Raw genomic sequence first — 24,515 nt, 5'->3', positions numbered from 1 at the left:
CCCCCCCCCCCCCTCCACCCACGCTATGGGAGCAGCTGCTGGAAAGCTACATTCAGAGCTGCTTCCTTCTCCCCATGCCAGGGTCCAAACCACAGGTGTTCCTAAATCAGGAATACCTGAAGTATGGAGGTTCGGGTGTATGTCCAGATAACTTGTAAAAGCATTACATTAGTAATGGATGGAACTAGTAGTATTACACCGCAGTACAGTTTTATAACTACATCCCATGGTAATACCCTAGATTACTATTGGTTGTTTTTAGTAACAATAGAAGTTCTAGATGCAGCACAGGAAACAAACAGAAGACCAGCCTTCATCCCCAAGAGCTCACCAACTATTGTTGTCCACCATGTCTTACACCAAAATTTGATTGTGCCTCCTCTTGCAATGTATCATGTCGCACTAGTACAGCTATAAGTCATGACAGACAACATTATCTTTTAAAATGTTAAATAATTTGTCACCAAAGTTATTTTATTAATTAAATTGGATTGGTACTAAATACTATACAGCTCAGTAGTTGAATACGTTCTTAAAATATAGCACTGCTGGCACAACTGGGTTACTTGTAGTAAATTTGCAAGCTTGTATATATTAACTATTATATTTGCTGATATGACCTGGGATGTATAGTATATTACATGGCTGCAATGTGTGTATTCCTCCGAGGATGAAATTCATCACAATGCGGGGGGCCTGCACATGGCCCTTTCTCTATTTTGAGGTCTTCAGCAGCCTTTATCATTTAAGTGGTGTAAAGGTTTTGCCTTGGCTATCTGTATAAATGTGAATTTCACCTTGAGTTAAGGAGGAAAACAAAGTGGAAGGAGACGTTTGAGCAAAGACAGCACAAGTGGTAGAACGTAGATTAGACTTTTACAGAGAACAGTTTTCATTCTGCTGGTGAATGCTATGAAGAAAGAATGAGGCACAGAAATACTGCAGAACAAAAACTCCTTACTGTTGGATTTATAGGAGGAAAGATAATCTCACAATGGAAATATCTATTTGAAGCACAGACTGATGAAAATAATATAAGTAAGGGGTGTGTAATTGTTTAGGTAGAATAAAAAATGTGATGAGTGCTCTAAAATGCTTAAAGATGACTGAAATGTAATAGTATTCAGACTACCAGTGCCATTGAAATAGAATACTGTAAAATTCTTTTTAATAGTAGTAGCCATTTTAAGTCAATATTTGCCAAAAAATACTACGCTGTTGCAAGTGTCACAGCTATTTCCTATGCATTGTATACATGGCAACTGCAATATCTCTCATATTCTGACATAGTAACTATTGGCAAACAATTATTTCAATAGTAACCACTCTACAACTCAGCAAAATTATTTTGGACCTCATGATTGACTTTAATAAGAGATGTTGACTGTTTTGACCTATTGAGCCATCTTTGTGTCTCTAATGCAGGTGGTACGACCATACCAAACAATGTCCAATCCTATGAGTAAACTCACAGTACTCAATAGTATGCATTCCCATTTTATTCTGGCTGACAATGGGACCACCGGCAAATATGGAGCAGAAGTAAAGCTTCGTAGACAGCTGGAAAAGCACATCTCACTTCAGAAGATAAACACAAGTGAGTAACATCTTTTCTCTATTATTGTGTACATTACAATTATAGGAGGGATACTGAGATTCTAAGTAGACAATAGTATATCTAAAAAGTACGTTTGTTTTTTAATTGGTGAACAAGAGTTACTGTATGTTAAAGTTAACAATCACATTTTAGGCGTACAAATGTAGAAGCAGAGCTCAATGATGTAGGTTGAATTTGTTTCTGCTAGTTTATCATCATAATGACCAAAGCTATTAGGCTTCATTCCATAGCAAAGTTAGATTGAGTCCAAAATCTTTCTGTCGTGGTACTAATATTTCTATATCCCTTAAGTACTTTCAAAGATAAAATTAAAACTTGGGATAATGTTCCATTTTGCAAGCTGGGAAGAAAACAGTTGATTTTTAATAGTTATTGAGTCCATGGTCTCTTTGCTGTGAACTTTCAACAAAGGGATATTTTAGAGCCAACTGGGGTGGTCACTTTTATAATATGTATACCTGAAACTGTAATGAGACCACAAAACTCATTTAACTAAGCAGCCATTACATTGTAAATAGGGTGTATTGGAAACTTTGCGGCCTCATATTTTCATCAAAAAATGGTCAGTTTGTCAAATCTGAAAGGCTGCGTCTGGATTGGCATGTTTTTTCGGAAATGCTTTTAACAGAAAAGTTTTCTGTTAAAAGCATTTTCGGAACAGAGCGTCTAGATTGGCACGAACGCTTTTCCGCAAAAGCACTTTTTGCGGAAAAGCGTCCGTGCCAATCTAGACGCGTTTTTCCGCAAAAAAGCCCCCATGGCCATTTTCGCGATCGGGGCTTTTTTGTGGAAAACAAATCTAAGCTGTCTACACTGGCCCTTTTACGCAAAAGCTTTTTGCAAAAGGGACTTTTGCCTGAATGGGAGCAGAATAGTATTTCCGCAAGAAGCACTGATTTCTTACAGTAGGAAGTCAGTGCTTTTGCGGAAATGCAAGCGGCCAGTGTAGACAGCTGGCAAGTTTTTCCAGAAAAGCGGCTGATTTTCTGGAAAAACTGGCCATTCTAGACACAGCCAAACTGTTTACAAAACTCATTTTAGGCAAGAGAATAAATTTACTGGTAGTCATTATTCGTATAGATGAATTAGCCTTAAAAGCGTCAGAGTTTCAAGTCAGATACATATCTGACTGTTACCAGAATCTCCTGAACTATGGAGGACCCCTCTCCTTGACCCTCCTCACTGGAACCCCCTGTCCAAAACTATTGAACCCTTTCTCTTCCATTCTTGTCAACACATTGGTTGATCTTCCAGTGTATTCCCAACCTATCTCTGACTGTGACTCTTGCCCCTTGCTTGACCTTCCATTCTATCTCTGCTATTTCACAGTAAACTATTTCATATGCACACCCTCATATACTTCTGCCTTCAGATACACACATCTTTAAAGATAAAATATAAAGATGTCTCCACGCTCTGGAACATCTGCTTGAACTTTCAGCTCTGACTCATTTGCTGCAAGCCATATTATACAAGGTTCCAGAGTGGAAGTATAAAAACAAATAAATAAATACAGATTGGCTTCACAACATACCTTCAATGGTGGGGGAATCCTGCAGCCAAAAGAAGACAGATGAGGAAACAGGATGTAGGGAAGAACTAGTAGATAGGAAGGCTGCTGAGTGGGAGTTCACAGGTAATGGTGCAATGGAATCTGGAACGTTGGTGGCTTTTCAAGAAGAGATGTAAAACTAGGAAATAACCTTCAGCCAAACAAAATATAATGTTGTTTAGTTTGCGTCAAAAAGAATTCAGAGGTTTGCCAAAACTTAATTATTAAGGTTTCCATATGGATAAGATAAAAATAAAGAACACCTGCACATTTGGGTCAGTCAAACAGATGGCTGCTCTCCAATGCCTTTCCCTTATACTTGTAGCAGAAAAAAGCAGTATAGTGGTCATCTTAGTTGCTTGCCTAAAACTGCATAGTGGCACGACTGCAAAGAGATTTTATTTTGAACCAGTGTGCGCACAATTGTGCATGCATGTTCGTATGTACAGTTGTAAATAAACAGCAGCTTGAAGTAGAAAATGCCAGTTGTCAGTATCAGAATCCAGTCCTCAGACAGAACAGTCATAGAATCATAGAACCATAGAGCTGGAAGAGACCTCAGAAGGTCATCAAGTCCAGCCCCCTGCTTTAGGCAGGACCAAACCCAAATAAATCAACCCAGCCAGGGCTTTGTCAAGCCAAGACTTAAACAACGCTAGGGATGGAGACTCCACTACTTCCCTAGGTAACCCATTCCAATGCTTCACCACTCTCCTAATGAAATAGTTTTTCCTAATATCCAACCTGGACCTCTCCCACCATAACTTGAGACCATTGCTTCTTGTTCTACCATCTGTCACTACTGAGAACAGCCTTTCTCCATCCTCTTTGGAACCTCCCTTCAGGAAGTTGAAGGCTGCTATCAAATCCCCCCCTCACTCTTCGCTTCTGCAGACTAAACAGACCCAACTCCCTCAGCCTCTTCTCATAGGTCATGTGCTCTAGCCCCCTAATCATTTTGGTTGCCCTCCGCTGGACATTCTCCAATGCATCCACATCCTTTTTGTAGTGTGGGGACAGAACTGGACACACTACTCCAGATGTGGCCGCACAAGAGCCGAATAAAGGGGAATAATCACTTCTCTGGATCTGCTGGCAATGCTCCTCCTAATGCACCCTAATATGCCATTAGCCTTCTTGGCTACAAGGGCACACTGTTGACTCATATCCATCTTCTCATCCACTGTAACTCCTAGGTCGTTTTCTGCAGAACTACTACTTAGCTGGTTGGTCCCTAGCCTGTAACAATGCTTGGGATTCTTCTGTCCCAAGTGAAGGACGCTGCACTTGTCCATGTTGAACCTCATCAGATTTCTTGTGGCCCAATCCTCCAATTTGTCTAAGTCATTCTGGACCCTATCTCTGCCCTCGAGCATATCTACCTCTCCCCATAGCTTAGTGTCATCTGCAAACTTGCTGAGGGTGCAATCCATCCCCTCATCCAGATCATTAATAAAGATATTGAACAAAACCAGTCCTAGAACCGAACCTTGGGGCACTCCACTTGAAACCAACCGCCATCCTGACATCGAGCCATTGATCGCTACCTGCTGGGCCCAGCCTTCTAGCCAGCTTTCTATCCATCTTACCATCCATTTATCCAATCCATATTCCCTTAACTTGTTGGAAAGAATATTGTGGGAGACCATATCAAAAGCCTCGCTGAAGTCAAGGTATATCACATCCACTGACTTTCCCATGTCCACAGAGCCAGTTACCTCATCAGAGAAGCTAATCAGATTGGTCAAGCATGACTTGCCCTTTGTGAATCCATGCTGACTATTCCTGATCACTTTCCTTTCTTCCAAGGATTCCTCAAAAATGGATTCCTTAAGAATCCCTTCCATGATTTTTCCAGGAACCGAAGTAAGACTGACCAACCTATAGTTCCCTGGATCTTCCTTCTTCTCTTTTTTGAAGATGGGCACTACATTTTCCTTTTTCCAATCATCTGGGATCTCTCCCGATCGCCACGACTTTTCAAAGATAATGGCCAAAGGCTCCTCAATGACATTTGCCAACTCCCTCAGTACCCTCAGATGCATTAAGTCTGGACTCATGGATTTGTGTACGTTTAGCTTTTCTAAATAGTTCCTAACCTGTTCTTTACCCACCAAGGGCTGTCCATCTTCATCCCATTTTGCATCACTAGACATATTTTTGACCTAACCACAGATCAAAAGATTAAAGAGCTAGACAAAAGCATGGATTGAGGAACTAATGAACAGTTGACAACCAATCTCATCCATGGATAGCAGGATTTCTTTTTTACTCAAAACATGTTATAAGAACTCTTGACCTTTCCCACACAAGATCTACATTTGACAGGTATTTTTAAAATCATCTTTGCCTTGATTTTCCTTTTTCAATGTATTGACCAGTATTTTAAAGGCTCAGTAATGTACACCACGTGTAAACAGAGGCTTTATAGTCCACAACCCGTACTAAAGTAGCTGAAAATTAGATCACAAACACGTATATTAGACAAGTCAAAGGGGAGTAGAAATTAGTCTTATTATTAAAATGTAAGAATAGAGGAGGCCTCCAAGTGTGCCAGATAATTTGGAAAATAGAAACTAGTTCTCTCATTAAAGTGAAGTTATTCTTGATTGCTCAACAGCGACCAAAGTGCCTGAGCAGATTATAAAACAGTGTGCTTAGTTTAGGCTCTGCATAAATGTATAAAGCACAATAGGGAAATATCCTTAAGGAATATTTTCTTTGGAAATCAGTAATTAGTACTGTTCCTCAGATTTAGAAAGCCCTTGCTCAACGCCCCAACCTTCCCCTCACCTCGCTTCTGACCTCCCTGATTGTTGCAATACAATATTTGGTTCCATTCATTTAGAAATTTAAAATAATATTTTCAGACACCTGGAAAGTTACCAAGAATTGGGCATTGTTGTGTCTGCAGCTTACGGCCCAGCACTCAGGCTCATATACTGGCCATGTCAGTGTGAATTGCGCATGCAGTTGGAGGTCAATATATGAGCCAGAAAATGTGCAAATCTTGCCCCCGATCATGAGTGAAACATACTTTAAGCATAAGAAAGTTACCGATCACCACTCCATGCCTGAGAGCTGTAGAGCTCTTTGGAGAGAAAGGAACTAGAACTGTGCCTTTTATTGTTTTAAGGGGGAAGTTGAAAAGACAGGGGGTTAGGAGGGGAACTGTCTTTCTTCCCCTTCTCCATCCATCCTCTAATTGCTGGGAATAGACTATACAAGGGGGAAAAAACCCTAGTCTTCTCACAGTCACACGGATCTATTTTTAAGCGTCCATCCAGGAACTCTCTCTTTCTTGGGATGTGCTGAGGTATTGCATCTCCTCAGTTGCAAGTCAGTTAGAAAAGACCCACCTCACTTCTATATCTGTGCAGAGTTGGAAAGATATTGTGTATGTTCATGGTTTCCTTGACTTCATCCTTGATTATATCTGGGTTGGTGAATGTTCCACTCCTTAACCAGGGGGAAAGTGTTAAGACAGAGTTTGAGCACTGCCTGATTGTCCCTATGCAGGTCTCTCTAAACTACCTGCTAAACTTATAACCTATTATACAGGATTACAAGGACAATTTGTCAAAAATAGAAGCGATGATTATACCCAATTTAAATGCTGAATAAAAGCAGTATTTTTCCATTATATTTTAAGAACATTTTAGAAATGGATTGTAAAAATTATATTAATAGCTTCCATGAGAAGTGTTTAGAGAAAGTTTCACTACTCAAAGGGTAAAAGGCTTCATGGACCTATATCTCAAGTTCAGTTCTCTTCAAGCAGTGATGGATGCTATGAGTAGACTATTTCTGCAACAGAGCATGCATTTTGGTTGCTTAACAGCCAGAACTAACACAGGCAAGTGAGATCACAATTTCTAATTCAGAATTGTCATCCCTTGCTACTACCACTTTACTGATTTCTGGTTCAGTGCTTCTGAAAATGCACTTAATTCTGAAATATCTCCCATTACAGTATATACATCACAGATGTTATCTAACTATATCAAAATACTGCAAGTTTTGAGACTGAACATTTGGATAATCTATAGCGTGTGAGCTGCTGCCAAGAAATAAGATGATACTGCTGCAGTTACATTATAGCAAGCTAAATACAAAAGCTCAAGTTCTACTCCTTTGGCAATCAAGCCAGTCATTCGGGTGCCAAAATAAGGATTTAGGTGCTTAAAATGTGCTGAAAAATATGGCTAACTCTAATATCCAACATGTTGGGGTTACACAGGCACTGGTACCTGAAATAAAGCACTATAGTATGCACAGTATCCTGATTACTGCTCTTCTGGAATTCTCATGCCTGCCTGTCTCTTCTTGACCACTGTAATTGCATCTTGAAAATACATCTAAATCTCACCTTTCAACACTTGAATATGTTGGTATGGCAGATTACATAACCCCCATTTTCCAAAATCTTTATAATTTCAGAATCCATTACAGAACCTTCCCTTTAGTTTTCAGTAACCTTTGTGGACTTTATTACTTTGTCTCTCCCTCCTTTCATCTCTCTCTCTTTCTCCAGCCCATCTCTCTCCAAATACCAGACCCACTCTTCTTTCATTTTTTCTTGTAGACAGTATATCCTTCTACCAAACAGATCTTCACCTTCTAAAATTGTCTTGCTATAGGCTCTGTTGCTGGTTGTGTTACATTGACACATGGCCATTGACAAATCACTTAACCTCTCCCTTCTTTAATTTCCCTATATATAAAATGTAAAGAATAATACTAATCGAGAGGAGTGTTTTGAGGGTTAATATGTCAATGTTTACAAAATATTTTCAGGTATTTGGAGAGAAGACATTACAGAAGTGCCAGATATTAACTTTTTATACATCATGATCCACCTATTCTTGGTACAGGTTGATCCTCTCTAGTCCAGCACCCTCAGGGCTTGACAAGTTCCAAACGAGAGAATTTTCTGGACTATGGGAGGTCAGTATTTTCTAGCAGCATTATCAGTACTTACACTGCTTACTGGGCTGTTAGAGGACATGTTGGGGCAAATTAGAGCTAAATAACAGCACAGAATACTGAGAGCTAGAGCTGGTATCTGTAAACAAAATTTATGGGACCACAGGAAGCTTGGTCACACCCATGAAAAGTGGACATCCAGCTATCTGAAATTATTCTGGACAATGGATATATCCAGATCAGAGAGTTCTGGACTATAGATGTTCAACCTGTATATGATCCAACTTCCTCTTTGCTTAAGATACTCAAATCTCACTAACTGTTTTTCCCATGTTCAGTAATTCTCCCCAACAGTAGGTCATTTTGCCATTCCTCATCTTTGTCCTTTCACTTCTGTAGAATCTACTGTACTTCTGGCTCTCTTATAAATATATTTGGCAATGGAACTTTTTAATGGAGCTATCCAGAATAGTTTGTGTTGTATTAGAGAAAATGGATAAAGTTTGAATGATGGAGAGAAGTAGGTTTCAAAAGTGCCAGTTAAAAGGAAAAAACAATTGAAACATAATTTTCTTTTCCCTCTGTATGATTTTGTTGTTAAACGTCATATTAGAGATTAAGGTTTACTTTATCCTGTAGAAGTAAGAGCTCAGCCAGACATTTGTTCCTGTGCTGGGAAAATATTAAGGGACAGAATGGACAGAGAACTCAGTCCATCATCTAACTCTATAGATGTACCCACTGAACAGAGAGTGGAGTGCAGTGAAGCATTTAATTACTTGAAACAGCCTATTGCAAATCATCCAATTATAACATTCCTGGACATTAATGAAGCATTTCTATTAAATATTGATGTGTTAGATATGACTGCTAGTGTATTGCTAGCTCACGTTTCAGAATGGTACTGGAAATCTAGTTGCATGCCTAAAAATTGCTAAGTAATGCTGGTAGACCATAAACAAACCCAAAAAAGATGTCATTCACAGTGCATTAAAAGTTTCAGGCACTGAATTGTTCACATTTTCTATCTTCACAAACCGTAAGTTTTCTATATGGCTTGAGATAACTACCAGTGTTAGCACCATGCAACCAGTAGGTGTCAATCATAGACTGCTTAAGCTTTGTTGGAGCAGAAAAATCATCCCAGTTGGTTGACATTCTTCCGAGTAAACATGTTGTTATTACAGAAAAGTTCTTTAGGTAATTAAGAGCACTACTGAAGTGTATTTCATATTTTAAATGCTACCCAATATTTACAGAGTCTCACATCAGATATTCTTAGCTCTTTTCCCACATGATATGTTGATGCCTGTTTCATTGCATATATATTTATTTGTAATTCACTATTCTTGTGATCTGATTGGTTACTTAAGTCATGAGGTATTGTTACTGCTCCTTAGTTGGATGACTCTGAAACCCATCAAGAATTTTCAACATGTCTGCCACTCACTTCAAACATGTATATACTGCTTTTCCTGTTCTTGTCAGTTCTTCTGGGAAGGAAAGGGTGAAATTCCTTCAGAAAAGGGCCAGATCCTCAGATAATGTAAATATGGAGCAGAACTCCAGAACATCTCTTCTACAGAGATTTATGGGAAATGAATAAAAGGTGTTGTGACAGTGTAATAGAACCAAATTCTGAGGTTTTTGTTTGAATGGATGTGCATAAATACTTTGTTGCCTGCTCTAGTTAGTATAGTTTTCTTATTAATGGATATACTGATCTGGATTTGCAAACCTGGAAACAACACCAAAAATATATATATTTAAAGAATATCTCACAAATATTCAAACAAGCAGGCAATTTTTGTCCTCAGTTTGAACATGCCCAATCCAAGCGTTTGTTTTGTTGCTTTATAAGATGGAGTCAAACACACATTCATCTTCAGTACACAGTTTGAAGTTGTGTAGCTCGAAAGTTTTGATCTGTAACTTCACTTCAAATTATCAATGAACTAAGTAACCAGCACTGTTTTAGAGTATTAAACAAGGGCATCAATGTATTTTGTTTAATAACTCATTCTGTACAGGCAAAGTGAAGGAACTAACAGCACGGTTGGGATGGTTCTGGTTGGGTGGAGAAGGGAATTTCAACAATGTAACATGTCTACAATATCTATTCATGTGACCCGTGGACTTCCCTTTGTCATCCTATGCCTGAGAATATATGAAGGGGGCTGGGAAGGCAAAGGGACGTTCAATTGTCATCACTGGCATCTTTTTTGATCATTGCACTATCATCAAATGCATTGGAAGGCTCATTTATATCAGACTTTCCTTTCACATTCTGTGCAGCATTTGTTGCATTTCCATATGTTTATGGTTAGTTAGATGTATGTGCAGACTTATTTTTAACAAGTGGAAAATCTCCACTGTAAATTGGAACTGTGTGAAATGTTCTTAGCAAAACTTAGACCCATCTGAAATTGCCTTGTTTCAGGTTTCATTACACCCTGGAAGTTCAGACTATGGTCATCAGAAAATTTACTATGGTTTGTGAATCTGGCAGTGAACCTGATGACACATGAAAGGGAGTAGAGAAAATGGACTTGGGGAAAAGTGAGTTCAGTCAGTGTACAATGTCAGGTAAAGATCATAGTGTGTGCCAGTCAAGATCTGGCGTTGTCTGCCATGACTACCCAGAGACGCTTTCATCAGAATGTGAGTTCAGCTTTGAGCAGTGATAGCCGCCTGATTTCTAGTTTTACCAGAAGACTGTTTGAAAAGTGAAGTTGAGCATGATTTTGATATGAAACTAGGGGGAACTAAATGATTTTAACTCTGTGCACTGACATTTCAGGTTTCCTCAGACTCAAAGGGCATAGCAAGTAATAAGGGACTAACCAACTGAAATATCGATTTATTAAGTTAGAAAGTTATTATTGTAGTATCTGAGCACCTCTCAAAAGGAATAATCATAATAATGTATCAAAATTTGCCAGAAGATAGGATGAGTAAGTAACTTAATTAGTGAGCTACAATCTGTGAAGAGGCTCTTTATAAGAACTATTGAGGGAAAACTAAACTGTGGAGTTTTGTCTGAAGCGGGAATGCACATTTTATCTTAATGAAAGGCATAGCCTTTGTCCAGCTCTATTGAAAGTTCTCTCTCCTCAGCTCATAAATCTTCCCCTCTTGGCCAATAATTTAATTGTTCTGGTGGAAGGTAATGGTACCAGACAGAGACACAATATTTCAGGCTGCAAGAGCCTGAACATTGGACAGCCAGTACAGAAAGCATGAGTACTGGGCTGGAATGTTCACTTTTGTTGCTAAGTAGGTTGACCATTGTGTTATATATATATATATATATATATAACGTTTTTCAGGATGTGAGACTTCCTTCCTAGAGATAATACGCTGTAGTATTAAAGCCTGAAGGTCATGGATGGGTGATCATTGTGGCCTAATCTATGTCTCATTGGCAGGGATACAATCTCCCTACTAGTCATAGATAAAAGTGGACTTTCCTTGTTGCAATAGGTATTTGGACTTCCACTAGCTGTGAAGTATTCTAAAGGAATGTAAGATTACAGACCAACTTGATGATCTGAAGGCAAATGCCCTCAATATGGAAGATATTATGGAGAGACATATTCAACAACTTGTTTTCTTCTTCCCACCAGCGTTACTGCTGGTGCTGTGCTGACTGTCTCAGGTTCTGATCTAGGCAGTTGTTCTGCTATCTAGGCACTAATCTGAATTCACTGTGGGGAGAGCTTCAGAAATACTGTCTTATGTTGACATAAAGGTGTGTGTTATCTGTATAGTACCATCCATGCTGTCTCTAAAGCTTCATAGAGATATTGTGTAGTTTCAGGCAGAAAATTGAGCCTGGAGGGCTTCAAAGATAGTAAAATAGTTTCATATAATAACCTTTTAGATTTAAGGAAGGACCAGAATCATTTAAGGGTTTTCTCTATTACTCCTGCAGCCTCTTTGAGGAGGTACAGGACTATCTAGTGGTAAGTAGTATCACATGCAGGGGTGAGCAATAAGCTGGAGTCAGTTTGCCAAGGTCATGGGCCCCTGGCACTTTATTTGTGTGTCCACAGGTACAGCTGCTTGCATCTCCCATTGGCTGTGGTATCATGATTCACACCACTTCCTGTAGCTCCCATTGGCCAGAATGGCCATTTGCAGCCAATGGGAGCTGTAAGCAGTTGTACCTGAGGACACGTAGGTAGGTAAAGTGCGAGCTACCCACTGGGGCTAACCCTGGCTAATTGCCTACAGCCTGCTTATTGCCCACCCCTGATCAAATAGCACCAAGGCCCAACAGGATGAGTGTAGATGCATTTGCTTTTCCGATGAACTGGTTTCTGTCTTTTAAACAACTTTAAATCAGTTACTCTATTTAAGGCTACTGTGAGAATACCGCTTTGCCATATTCTTTCTAACAACAGCTAGTGAAAGAGGACAAGGAGTTCATAAAGTGTTGCTGGAGGGCAAATATTAGAGTTTAGAAAGTGAAAATTCCTATCTCAGAGTTTTTGATTTATGTTAGCTGTGGACTTTTGTTTCATATGATATACATGCTGCTTCAAGGCACGCAAGAACATATTTACCTGTTTACTGTTCCTGTCAAAGTTCCTTTCACTGTTGTATATGAGCACTGCACAAAATGAAAGAGCAAATGCCAAAAACAAAAAAAGTAGATTTGGAAATCACAAAACACATTCATGCAATGTACTTGTGTCAGCTTTGCTATTCAAGCATGCTACTAAATATTGCACTAGCACCAGTGTTTTTATTGTCCTTGCATCCAATTCCCACTAATAAGGTAATTTCAGGTCTGGTTGTTGACCTATACACAGAAAATATTACTACATTTTTCAACTAGAGCTATGCAATTAGCTGCTGTTACAATTCAAAAGGGTTAGCTAGAACATTATCTTTTCAGTTTTGGTTCCCACGGATCCCGTAGTCCTGAAGTTAAACCTTGAATTTCAGGCTAGAAAAATCTCAAAATCCTAGTGTGACCCAAATATGTCTGAACTCATACCAGGTTTGATCAAAAGCTAGTTCAGAATTGTCAAAGGATTTGAAAAATGGGTGAATTTTATTTTATTAGCCTTGATCTTTCCTGCTGACAACCAAGGGGGATTCTCCTTAGTGCAAATGGAAAAGGACCACTGGAGCAAAAGTCCTGAATTCTAATCACTTAGATGAGTGCTTTATACAAACATCATGGCTGTATGAATGTGGAAATGGTTTTGTTACTCTGACTCACATAAAATCAATTCCAACAGAAGACCCAGCTATGTTTTTAAAATAAAGTAGTTCTGACACTTGCACACACACTTTTTGCACTTTTTATTTCACTTTTAAAGAAAATATGCACTCACCTTATAATCTGGTACATTCAAATATATGTTACAAACTCCCCTAATTTTAACCCAAAGCAGCTGTTAACCGGAGTTAGGAACATGGTTTGGGTTTTAGGTTCAACAATTATCTGAGGAGAAAGTTACTAGGTTTTTTGTCCACCCCAGTCACAGGAATTAAGAACTAAAGAGCTCTATGTCTGGAGGAAGATCTTGGGAACTGCAGTAATCACACTCACTCTGTGGGCGGTAGCAATTTTTATTAAAAAAGGTATTAAAATTATACACAATAAAATACCTATGGTGACCACTGCGTAAATTTATTCGATCACCCCACGTGGTAGCACAAATACTCCTTTAGTATACAGTTGCAATTGCCTAGTATAACACCAAACTCACACACCCTCCTGAAGACCCTGAGGAGTCGGAGGACCAGCCTCACTCTACTGGTGGAGCAAGGGTCCCAGGGAGAAGTAAGAGAGTATTGTAGCAGAGGAAAATAAAAGACTTAAAGGTGTACTATTACTGAAAAGGGAAATGAGGAATAGAGTTTGAGGAAGAAAGTCCTGCCAAACACTACCTGCCATGGGGTATTATAGGCCTTCTTGCGTCACCTATAGCCAAACCCCTTAAAATCAAAACCAGATTTCTGCACCCTAAGATTTTGAGGGTGCACGCAGTTAATTGGAGAATTAAACTAAGGCACCGTTTTGAATATGCGTGAAATATCACTTCATGCCCTTGTGGACAAATTCGTAACATGGGCACTTGTGTCTAATACCACAAGAAATGCCACACGTCACCCACCGCCTCTGCTTTCTTCCTAAAGCAGGAGGTTCAGCCTGGAAGGCCATTGTATTTTTGGGACCTTCAGATACCACACAAGATAATGATGTGTACTTTGTCAGCACACTGGCCTTTTTGTGGTTAGACTGACCTAGTTAGAAGATATACTTTATATATTAACTCTTACTTATAACCAATATACACTACTGCTAAAGCTAACTTCTTACAGGATAAGATCCCCATAAAATACAGATTACTGCTAGAATAGCATAAAACAGGTTTAGGAGAGTATAGAGGTATACAAACTACACAACCAACCTTAAAAAACTTACTTTTTCTTCAGAGCCCACAAAATTATTAGATGTGGATATCCAAAGATGCATTTGTAATACCGTTGTAGTCATTGCATAAACTCAAATTATTTACTATGCTATGTTGTTGTACTGTATATATGTTCTTGTCCCTTCTGAGCCTCAGTAAACATTAACAGTGGTTTATTGGTGAGTCATGTAGTTTTGTAGAGCCACCATTTTCAGAGGGTTAGTACTTGCTAGCTGCAATTTAAGCCCATTTTTTTACTTAGCCTCGGAGGTTATCAAGAACAATGTTTCTACTTCCTACTTGTAACAACCTTTTATGTATTTGAAAACTGTTATGTCCCACTTCAGTTTTCTCTGGTCTAGACTAGGGAGCTAAGTGACTAGTTGGCTCCCCGATAAGCGTAAGCAGTCACTGTAGCATAAATAGTAGTTGAGTAGTCACTCAATTAGTCACTTTCCCCCCTTGCTGCCTCTATGAGAGAGAGGCAACAAGTGGGAGGGGAGCAGGAGCTGGTGCTGGGGGCAGCCGGCTTAAAAGCTGGTTCCCCCAGCACTGTGTCTGCAGGGGGCAGAGGTGTCCCTACTGCTGCACCTCTCTGTTAGAAATGTATAAGAGCTGCCCGCAGCCCTTGTACATTTCGAAGAGAGAGGTGCAGGAGTAGGGACCTAAGCAGACCTGCTGAAAGCTCTTCCTTTGAAATGTACAAGAACCAAATTTACAAGAACTGCCCATAGCTCTTGTACATTTCAAAGGGAGAGAGACAGTGGGAGAGCAAGTGCCCCCTTATCCACTAATCAAGTACTCAATGTAAATTCCACTGACTACTCGATTTTAGTTGATTCATTGAAATTTAACATCCCTAGTCTAGACCAGCGGTTCCCAACTGCTGGTCCATGGACCAGCGCTGAAGCCAGAGGTTGGCAGCAGCTTCAGTTCCAGTAGCTGTGGTGGATAATTTTACCCAGCTGTGGTGCTGAGGGTGAGGAGGCGGAGCAGGAGGCACCTCCCTCCCTCCTCCTCCCTCACACACAGGTAAGATGGCAGCCCAGCCAGGGCAACGTGCTCTCCTCCCTCCTCCCGCCTCTATCCATAGGGGGGTACGATATGCACTTGAGGGGGGGAAAGAGGAGAGAGCACATGCTCTGCCAACACCCCCATCCACGTGGCAGTAACAGCCACACTCCCTACAGAGGGCAGCTTTGATCCGGGGAGTGGGATGGACTTAAAGGGCCTAGAGGTATTTGATGAGGGTGTGGTGGAGTCATGGGGCAATAGAGTGTTCGCATGGGCTGTAGGGTCAGAAGTTAAGGGGGCCAAAGGGCACAGAGCATGGGGTGGGGGTCTAAGGCAGCACTCTCTTCCTCTAAGATTTTCCATCCACGAGAGGAGTGAGTTTTGTCTTATGCATCAATATGGAGGTCATGTGCGCATGTTTGGATGTGTGCCACTGTGACACCCAGATTATAAACCTCTCCCCTTTTCCCTCTGCTGCCATGTCTCCCACCATCTCCTTTCCCCATCTGCTCCCCTGCTGCTGCCCCACACTCCTCACCCTCCTCTGCTGTCCTGGCTCCTGCCCTTCTCACTCCCCTCAGCCCTCTTGGGACCTGCCTCCCTCCCATCCTCTCTGACCCATGCACCTGCCCTTCCCTTTCCCCCTGTGCCCATCCCTCCTCTAGCCCCCTTCCCAATACCCTCTCTTAACTCACCTCCCTCTGCTCACCTGCCCTGCTACTCTCCTCTGCCCTTTGGTGCACATTCCTTCCTTCCCTGTGTCTGCCCTTCTGCTTTACCCTCACAATCCCTCTGGCACCTGCACCTTCCCTTACCCCTGCACCCTCCTGGTGCCTCCCCTTTCCCTCACTGCCCTTGTCCTCCCAACACCTGTCCCCTTTCCCCTCTTTCTCCCTGGTGCCCAAACCCTCACCACCCTTTGCCCCAGTTTTCCTCACACCCTTCTGAGCCCTCACACAACTTGCTCCATCCCCTGCCTTCCTCATGCCCACCCCCCTTTCAGCCCCTCTGCTCCTGACACCCACTCTTCTCCTCTCCTCTTCCTTCCTCTTGCCCCCATTGCCACTCCCCTCTCCTCTCCCAGCATCACCCAATCCCCTCCCCTCTCCCACTCCCACTGATACCTTCCCATTCCCCACCACCACTCCTGCTCCTCCTGCCCTTTCCCCTCATTATCTCCTCTTGGCTCCCTGGCATTGGCCTCTCTTCCACCCTGCCCTTGGTGTTTTCCCTTCTACTGCCTTGGCCCCCTCCTTTCCCCTCAGAACAAGCCCCTTGCCCTCCTCACCCCCACCTTCCCCTTAGTTTTCCCCCTGCCCCTTCCCTCACTTTCTGCCTTCCTGACATCTGCACCCCTCAACCCCCTCTAGCTCCCTGGTTCCCTGGGCTGGGCTGTGTGGTGGGCAGTTGCCCCTTGTGCCAGGGCTGGAGCTTGGTCTGTGGTGCTATTTTTAGTACCCTGATCCAGGAGCAGCTGCATCATATCCCAGCTCCAGTCCCGGCACAGAGGACAGCCATCTGCCATGCGACCCTGCTCTGGGAACAGCTGGGGCTGTGTGGTGGCTGGGGCTGGGACCACAGTTCTATATCCCTGACTCCAGTCCACACTCCATGTGCCGGAACTTGAGCCAGGGCCATGACTTGAGCTGGGGCCACGGTGCTATTTTTAGTATCGCAGCCCAGGCTCCAGCTCTGGTGACTGCCCAGTTGTTCCTGCCATGGGGAAGCCATCCACCATGTAGCCCCACCCCCGGGAGCAGCTGGGGCCACAGTTGTGTAGCTCTGCTAAGGGGGTGGGCGTGACTCAAATTCTTGGTGCACACCCATGCAGGTGCTCACCTTACAGGGAACCCTGGTGAAAGGGTGTTAGGCACAGTGATCAAGGGGCTGGGATGAGGTTAGTGTTGGCTGAGGGAGGGCATGGGTTAGAGGTCCAAGGGCAAGAGGGATCAGTGGTTATGGAGCCAGGTGCGGTGCAGCTCGAGCTTCTGTCTCTGGGGGCAGCAGATCTGAGGGTGTCTGAGCTGGGTCAAGGATCTCAGAGCTTGTGGAACAAGCAGGGTCAGTGAGGCAGGATCAAGGTTTGACACAACAGGCAGTCATGGATTAAGGGGCATGGGAGATGGGGAGCGGTGGAGCAGGATCCAGGGAAATGGGAGGTTGCCAATGTAAGTTGGGGGTCACCGGGACACAGTGTGCCAAGGTTGGTAGTGACAGCGGATGCAGGACAAGTACCAGACAAGACAGAGATGGTTGACAAAAGGAAACTGGCAGCAAGGGGGTATTGGGAAGCGGGAGACAGTGGGCACTGGTGTGACAGGCTTGGCAAGACAGACTTGTGAGGTAATGGGGTTAGTGGGATATAGGTGATATCAGATGATGGGTTTGGCAGGTTTAGTAATACAGAGACACAGAGTACCAGGTTTGGGTAGACGGGGTCAGAGGGTTCCATGGTTGGAGGTAGAGGGATGTGTAGAGACAAGTCTGGGTGAGTGGGTAAATTTGGCAGACAGGTAATATTTATTTGCATATTCATCACTTGCTTAATGAATATTCAAACATGTAAATAAAACAATACTAGTCCGCCAAAAATTTGTGACTGGGTTTGCCCACAGGATAGAAAAAGTTGGGAACCACTAGTCTAGGCTAAATAAACTTTTTTTTTTTCAATTTTTTTTTCAATCTTTCCTCAAAGGCCATGTTTTCTAGACCTTGAATTATTTTTGTTGATCTTCGCTGGACCGCTTCCAGTTTGTCCCCATCTTTCCTGAAGAGTGGTGCCCGGAACTGGACACACTACTCCAGCTGAGGCCATGTTAGTGGAGAGTAGAATGGAAGAATTATTTCTCATACCTGTCTCATAACATTCTTGCTATTACATTCAGAATGATGTTTGCTTTTTTTGCAGCAGTGATCTATTGTTGACTCATATTCCAGTTGTGATCCACTATGACTCCCAGATCTCTTTTCCACAATGCTCCTTCCTAGGCTTCCGTTTTGCGTATGTGCAATTGATCCTTCTTATAAGAAGTACTTTGCATTTGTCATTATTGAATTTCATCCTATTTACTTCAAACCATTGCTCCAGTTTATCCAGATCATTTTTAATTTTAATCCTGGCCCCCAAAGCACTTTCTTAGAATCATCCCAGCTTGGTGTCATCTGCAAACTTCATAAATGTACCTGCATGCCATTATCTAAGTCACTGATGGAGATCTTGAACAGAGACAGACCCAGCACTGTCATCTCGGGGACCCACTTGTTATGCCTTTCAAGCTTGGCTGTGAACCACTGATAATTACTTGTTTTTCAACAAGTTACGCACCCATCTTATAGTAGCTTCATCTAAGTTGTATTTGCCTGGTTTATTTGAGGTCATGTAAGACAGTATACAAAAGATATACCACATCTGCAAATTCTCCCCATCCACAATGCTTGTTATCCTGTCAGAGAGAGCTATTAGGTTAGTCTGGCATGATTTCTTCTTGAAAAATCCATGCTGATTGTTTCTTATCAACTTATCTTACAAATTGATAATTTACTATATTATCTTTCTGCATACTGACATTAAGATGACTGGTCTCTAATTCCATGGGTTGTTGCTAGTTCCCTTTTTTATAGATTGGCTCTAATGTAAATAATTATTTAATAATAATGAAACATGAGAAACCCATAGAGCTAGGTTTCAGGAAAAAAAGGAGCTCAAAAATCTAACTCAACTCTAGAAATAGCTTTGCTATTGGATCTAAAACAATGTCAATCAGGGATTTTTAGACTAAACTGGTTTTAAAATGTTGATTCCAAATCTCAGATTCTTCCCCAAAAGTATTACATTAATTTTTCCCTGCAGCAAATGCCAAATGTATTGCTCTACAGAATGCAAAAAGTCTATGTAGCTTCCCAAACCATTTGCAGTATGAAGAAAACTATCAAGAAAAATAATTCATCTGTTGTTAAAGCAAAAGCAGAGTTAATAAAATATCCATGCTAAAGCCTAGAAAATAAGCTTGTGTTGAAATCTTTTCCTAGATGCATGATGTTGCACAAAGGAACCTGCTGGGACAATTTTGAAATTTAGGTTTTAATCTCTCAGGCGTGCATATTTGGTAAAGAACAGAATTAAGGTTATCAAGAAAGTCTAAAATTTATGAGTCTGGTCACTTTAAATGCCAAAGGAAAGGAAACAATAAAAGTGCTAGATTACCACTTTAATTAGTTTTTTTTCTTTTTTTTTTTTTTACCTAAAGATGTTTAATTGTATTCATGCTGTGGAAATATTTTCACATCAGGGGAAAATAAATAGTGCCATCTGACTAATCACAGTCGATCAAAGTTTGGACAATTGCAGAAAACACTTATAAATCAGTCAATAGAAATGTAAAGACATACACATTTGATGGATACTTTTGAATAACAAACAAACTTATAAGCCAAAAATAGATCAGTTTCTTTATACCTGTGTAAACTATTTATTGAAAACTATTTCTCAGCTGTAGTAAGTGTAATCGTTCAAAAAAGTTAAAATTAGCAGATTGATCAATATCCCACATGTCACTAAAACAGATCAATTCTTCCAGCAGAGTGAAGGAAGGTGCACAAATCTGAAGGCTTTATTGTCTGATAAATTTCTCTACTGTTGCTCCTCACAAAATTTTGAACTTTGCTTTCTTTCACATTTGAAAAAGTAAGTTTTCCTCCTATGGAATCCAGACACAGTGAAAGCAGTATTGTTCCAATGTTACTGCATTCTAATTGCATGTAATACAAAAAAAAATTGATTCAGAAGACTGGCATGTGTTTGAGTATTGTTACACAGCCGTTAGACAAAATGTACCCTAATGCACATTGTGCACTCCTTTAAAAAGGCATCATATTGACCCCATTTGGTGAAAGAGATCAGATAAATATTCTCCTAATGCATTCTATAGTTTTCAGACTGTTTCCATTGTATGCAGCCAGAGCTGGCCCACAATATTTTGGCACCTGAGGCGAGGAGCTCAAATGACACCCCCATACTCCCTCGCTGCACCAGCAGCAGACACAATTTTCTACACTCTAGGTCCTAGTGGCACCCTTCCCCCAACAGTCTGGCTCCTGAGGCAGCCACCTTAGTTTGCCTCATGGTAAGGCCAGCACTGAATGCCAGCTGTCTTGAGCCACAAAGAAATGTGTTCTTTTGTAGTGTACATAATTACCACAAATGTTGTTCCTTTGCAGTCTATACAGTTGTAGTAACTCTGATTTCTATGAGACTATCTACCCATTAAGGCAGTGATCAGGAGCCTAGGCTAATGAGAAGACATCTCAGTGGGCCACAATATTGTTGTAACCATGACAGTCTCCTGGAACAGGGTAGTTTTGCTAACTGCGCTCGCATACCTAGAATTTGCAGGGGTGCTTTTGCTGGGGCTGCACAGCTCTCACAGTCATTGATGTCTGCACCTTGCTTCATATGCCCTTGTTTTACATGCATGTCACTTGAGTAATACCGATAGTAAAAAAAACCAAACAAAAAAAAACCTATGTGGATGGAAATTTAAAGAATCTGGCAACCTTGCATATGGGCAATGATAAACAACATGTTTAATGGGCAACAGGTTCCCACCACTGCATTAAGGTACTACTTAACATTAGTAAGTGGCAGGTCTTTAAATATCTACTGTATCTTTTCTACATTGCTATTTTAATCAGCAAATGGTAGCATTAACAACCTTGTTTTTAATTTAATTAGAGAATTTTAACGAGGTTCTAATAGCACCTGTGAAGCTGTCCAATAATTATGATGATCAGCAGGAAATATATTGTTCTGTGTGTCTCCTTATTGGTGCTGTTTTCTTGGCTGCTAGTTACCATAATACTCAAACAATTTAGAAATCACATACAAATAATATGCCTATTGTTATCATGTACAGGTTAAACCTCTCTAATCCAGCACACTCTGGTCTGCAACATCTGTGGTCTGGCATGATTTTAATTAGCCGGATGTCCACTTCTCTTGGGTTTGGCCAAGTTTTCCACGATCCCAGAAAGTTTGTTTTTAGCCACCAGTCCTGGCTCTGTGTTCTGAACTGTTGTTTAGTTCCATTGTCTTCTATATGTCTTCTAAGAGCCCAGTAAGCAGTGGGAGTGTTGGTAATGCTGCTAAACAATATTAACCTCCCCTGATTCAGCAAATTCTCTGGTTCGACGCTTTTCAGGTCCCGAGGGTGCTGGACTAGAGAGGTTCAACCTGTAGCGATAAAAAATTTGGAATGCTTAAAAGCCAGCCAATTTTAAGATCTTGGATGTGTAATATTAAATGTATCAGGGTTCCACTAATTCTTCAATAAGCAGATTATTTGTAAAATGCATGTTTAGTCTTAATTTTTAAACTTACTTTTAATTTGTTGAATATTATGCATGGTAAAAACAATTGTATTTTTTCCAATCATGTGAAAGGCTGACAAAATATATACATTCCTGTCTTACATCCATTGACGTTAATGGACATTCACGAGGCATAATTTGGCCAGTCATTCTCATGTCTTTTTTTAATGCAAAGTTCTTAATCATCCTCTGTCATTTAAATCTCTCCTGTAAACTCGCTATGATATCAATACTTAGGAGAAATTAACCACACTTCATCTTTTCACCTGTGTGTCATTTTAGACTTTCAAGAGTTTCAAGGGAGGGACTAAGTCATCTTTTGTAGCATGCACAGCATCTACTCTGTATTAGGAGCTACTTTAATATAAATAAAACAGTTGTAGTAATTTAAAGCAGGTTTCTATTTATAACCATATTAAATCTGCTTTGGTCATTATAAACCATGATATGCCTAACATCTGTTTCAAATGATAAATGACAGCAGTAATATTGACAGCAGATTATGGCTTTAGTGAAGCACACTGGAAACTGTCCTCAGAGAATGTAGGACAGCATTCGTGTATGCTGAAATAAGCAAAGGTAAAGTCAGATAAAGTTTTAGCCTGCCCATTCGTGTATGTGAAGTGTCTGAGCTTCCTGGTCAGACACCATCTCCCATGATATACCATGGACTCTACTGTTAGAAGTGGGAGGTAGTACATCATGGTATCATGGGAGTCCATGGCCGTGGTGCATCATGGAATAGGGTGGCCAGATGTCCCATTTTTAACTGAAATGCCTATTAACAGTCCAGGCAGTGGGAAGCCAGGAGGCTAATACATGTTTCCTATCTTCCCTGGATCCGTGTAGCTCTCAGAAGCAGCCACCAAGTCCTTGTGGCACCTAGGCACAGGGAAGCTCCATCCAAGTATTACCCTCATGCCCACAGGCACTGCCCCTTCCTCTCCCATTGACCGGGAACTGTGGCCAATGGGAGCAGCAGAGGCAACACCTGCATGAGGACAGCACGTGAAGCTTCCCTGGCTGCAAATCATCACAAAGACCTAGTGGCTGCTTCCAGGAGCTAGAGTAAGTGCCACAGGGATCTTGAACTCTTTCCCATGCCCCAACCCTCTGCTCCACCAGGATTCTCCTCCTGCACCCAAATTCTTTGCTGGAGCCTACATCCCAACCTCCTGCCCCAGCTGTTAGGCCACTCCTGTGCCCCGAATCCCTCATCTCCAGCACCATCCCAGAGCCCATAACTCCAACTGGAACCTGCACCCCCTCCTGCACTCTAAAACCCCTCATCCCCAACCCCACTCCAGAGTCCACACACTCTACTCCCTCCCATACCCTGAGCCCTTTAGCCCCAGCCCAAAGTTACCTCCTGTACTCCAAACCCTTCATCTCAGGCCCAACCCCAGAGCTTACACACCCTGACAGAGAGCTCACTCCTGTCTACACTCCAGCCCCAGGTCAGAACTTTCTCTCATGCCCCTCATTTCTGGCTCCACCTAAAGCCTACAACCCTAGCCCAGAGCCACACCCCCGTGAACCCCAACCTCCTGCCCCATCCTGGTGAAATTGAGTGGGAGAATGAAGTGATCAGGAATGGAGCATTAGAGAAGGCATGGGACAGGGTGTGTGTGCTATTAGGAAGTTGGCAACCTAGCATGGGAAAAATTCAACCAGTACATCTCTCCTGATGACATGTGGAAGTATTTCCACATAGAAATTGTTCATTTTGTGGGCATTTGGGTTCTTGATTTAAATTGTCCACAGAAAGTAAACATTTTTCACACAAAAAACCTTCATGATTTTTCATCAAAAACAATGTGAACAGGAAAATTTCAGCCCCTTATTCTATACCCCATTTCAGATGTTACCAGTTCTACTGTTAAGAAGGCACATGCCATACAAGTTGCTATATCATTAACCTTTTGTTAATGATATAGTATGCAAAACTGATTTTCACTCAGGTGATGAATCTGGTCTATCCACATCAGTCTCATGACTTGAATATAAGTGTTGCCTCTTTTGCAGAGGAATCCTATCTAATTGCGTTACAGGTGTTGAAAATCAGGTTGTATTACTTCTGTCCCATGACGTTATACAGCAGCTCAGACAAGACTATCACAATGGTATCTTCTGAACTTAAAACTATAAACCTATCAATCTCTTAATACCCTTTCCTGTAAGAGATCAATATGCAGTTAGTATGCAGTAATTTCAGTTTATTCGTTTGTTTTTCTTTTTTTCCCCTTTGGTTGTGTTTTTATTTTATTTGCTGGATCTCTGGCTTTGTTTGTGTTTTGGTGGTTTTTTTTCTTTTCTTTTTTTCCCCCGTTTCTTTCTTTTACTCCAGGAATTGGGCAAGGGGTTCCAGTAGTGGCACTTATTGTGGAAGGTGGGCCCAATGTTATCTCTATTGTCTTGGAGTACCTACGAGACACTCCGCCTGTTCCTGTTGTGGTATGTGATGGCAGCGGCCGTGCGTCTGACATCCTTGCTTTTGGTCACAAATATTCAGAAGAAGGAGGGTGAGTCATTTGCCTGGAAACATTCATGAAACTAAATAATTATTAATGTGCATGGCTATTTTTGGTGCTAATATGGAGGCTGG

The 24,515-nt window shown here is 41.4% G+C and overlaps 1 protein-coding gene across 2 annotated transcripts in view; it reads left to right on the top strand.

Moving 5' to 3' along the window:
- TRPM3 (transient receptor potential cation channel subfamily M member 3) overlaps window positions 1-24,515 on the top strand; it is a 599,368-nt gene that overhangs the window by 440,562 nt on the left and 134,291 nt on the right. For both annotated transcript variants that reach the window (XM_075931703.1, XM_075931702.1), the window contains exons 6-7: window positions 1,426-1,597; window positions 24,258-24,432. In XM_075931703.1, coding sequence (XP_075787818.1) covers window positions 1,426-1,597; window positions 24,258-24,432 — 347 coding nt within the window. The remainder of the gene's footprint in view (window positions 1-1,425; window positions 1,598-24,257; window positions 24,433-24,515) is intronic.

The sequence above is a fragment of the Pelodiscus sinensis genome, chromosome 6 (genome assembly GCF_049634645.1).
Source record: "Pelodiscus sinensis isolate JC-2024 chromosome 6, ASM4963464v1, whole genome shotgun sequence".
NCBI classification, from domain to species: domain Eukaryota; kingdom Metazoa; phylum Chordata; order Testudines; family Trionychidae; genus Pelodiscus; species Pelodiscus sinensis.
The sequence above is the reverse complement of the archived record's forward strand: the minus strand, read 5'-3'. Positions and strand labels throughout refer to the sequence as shown.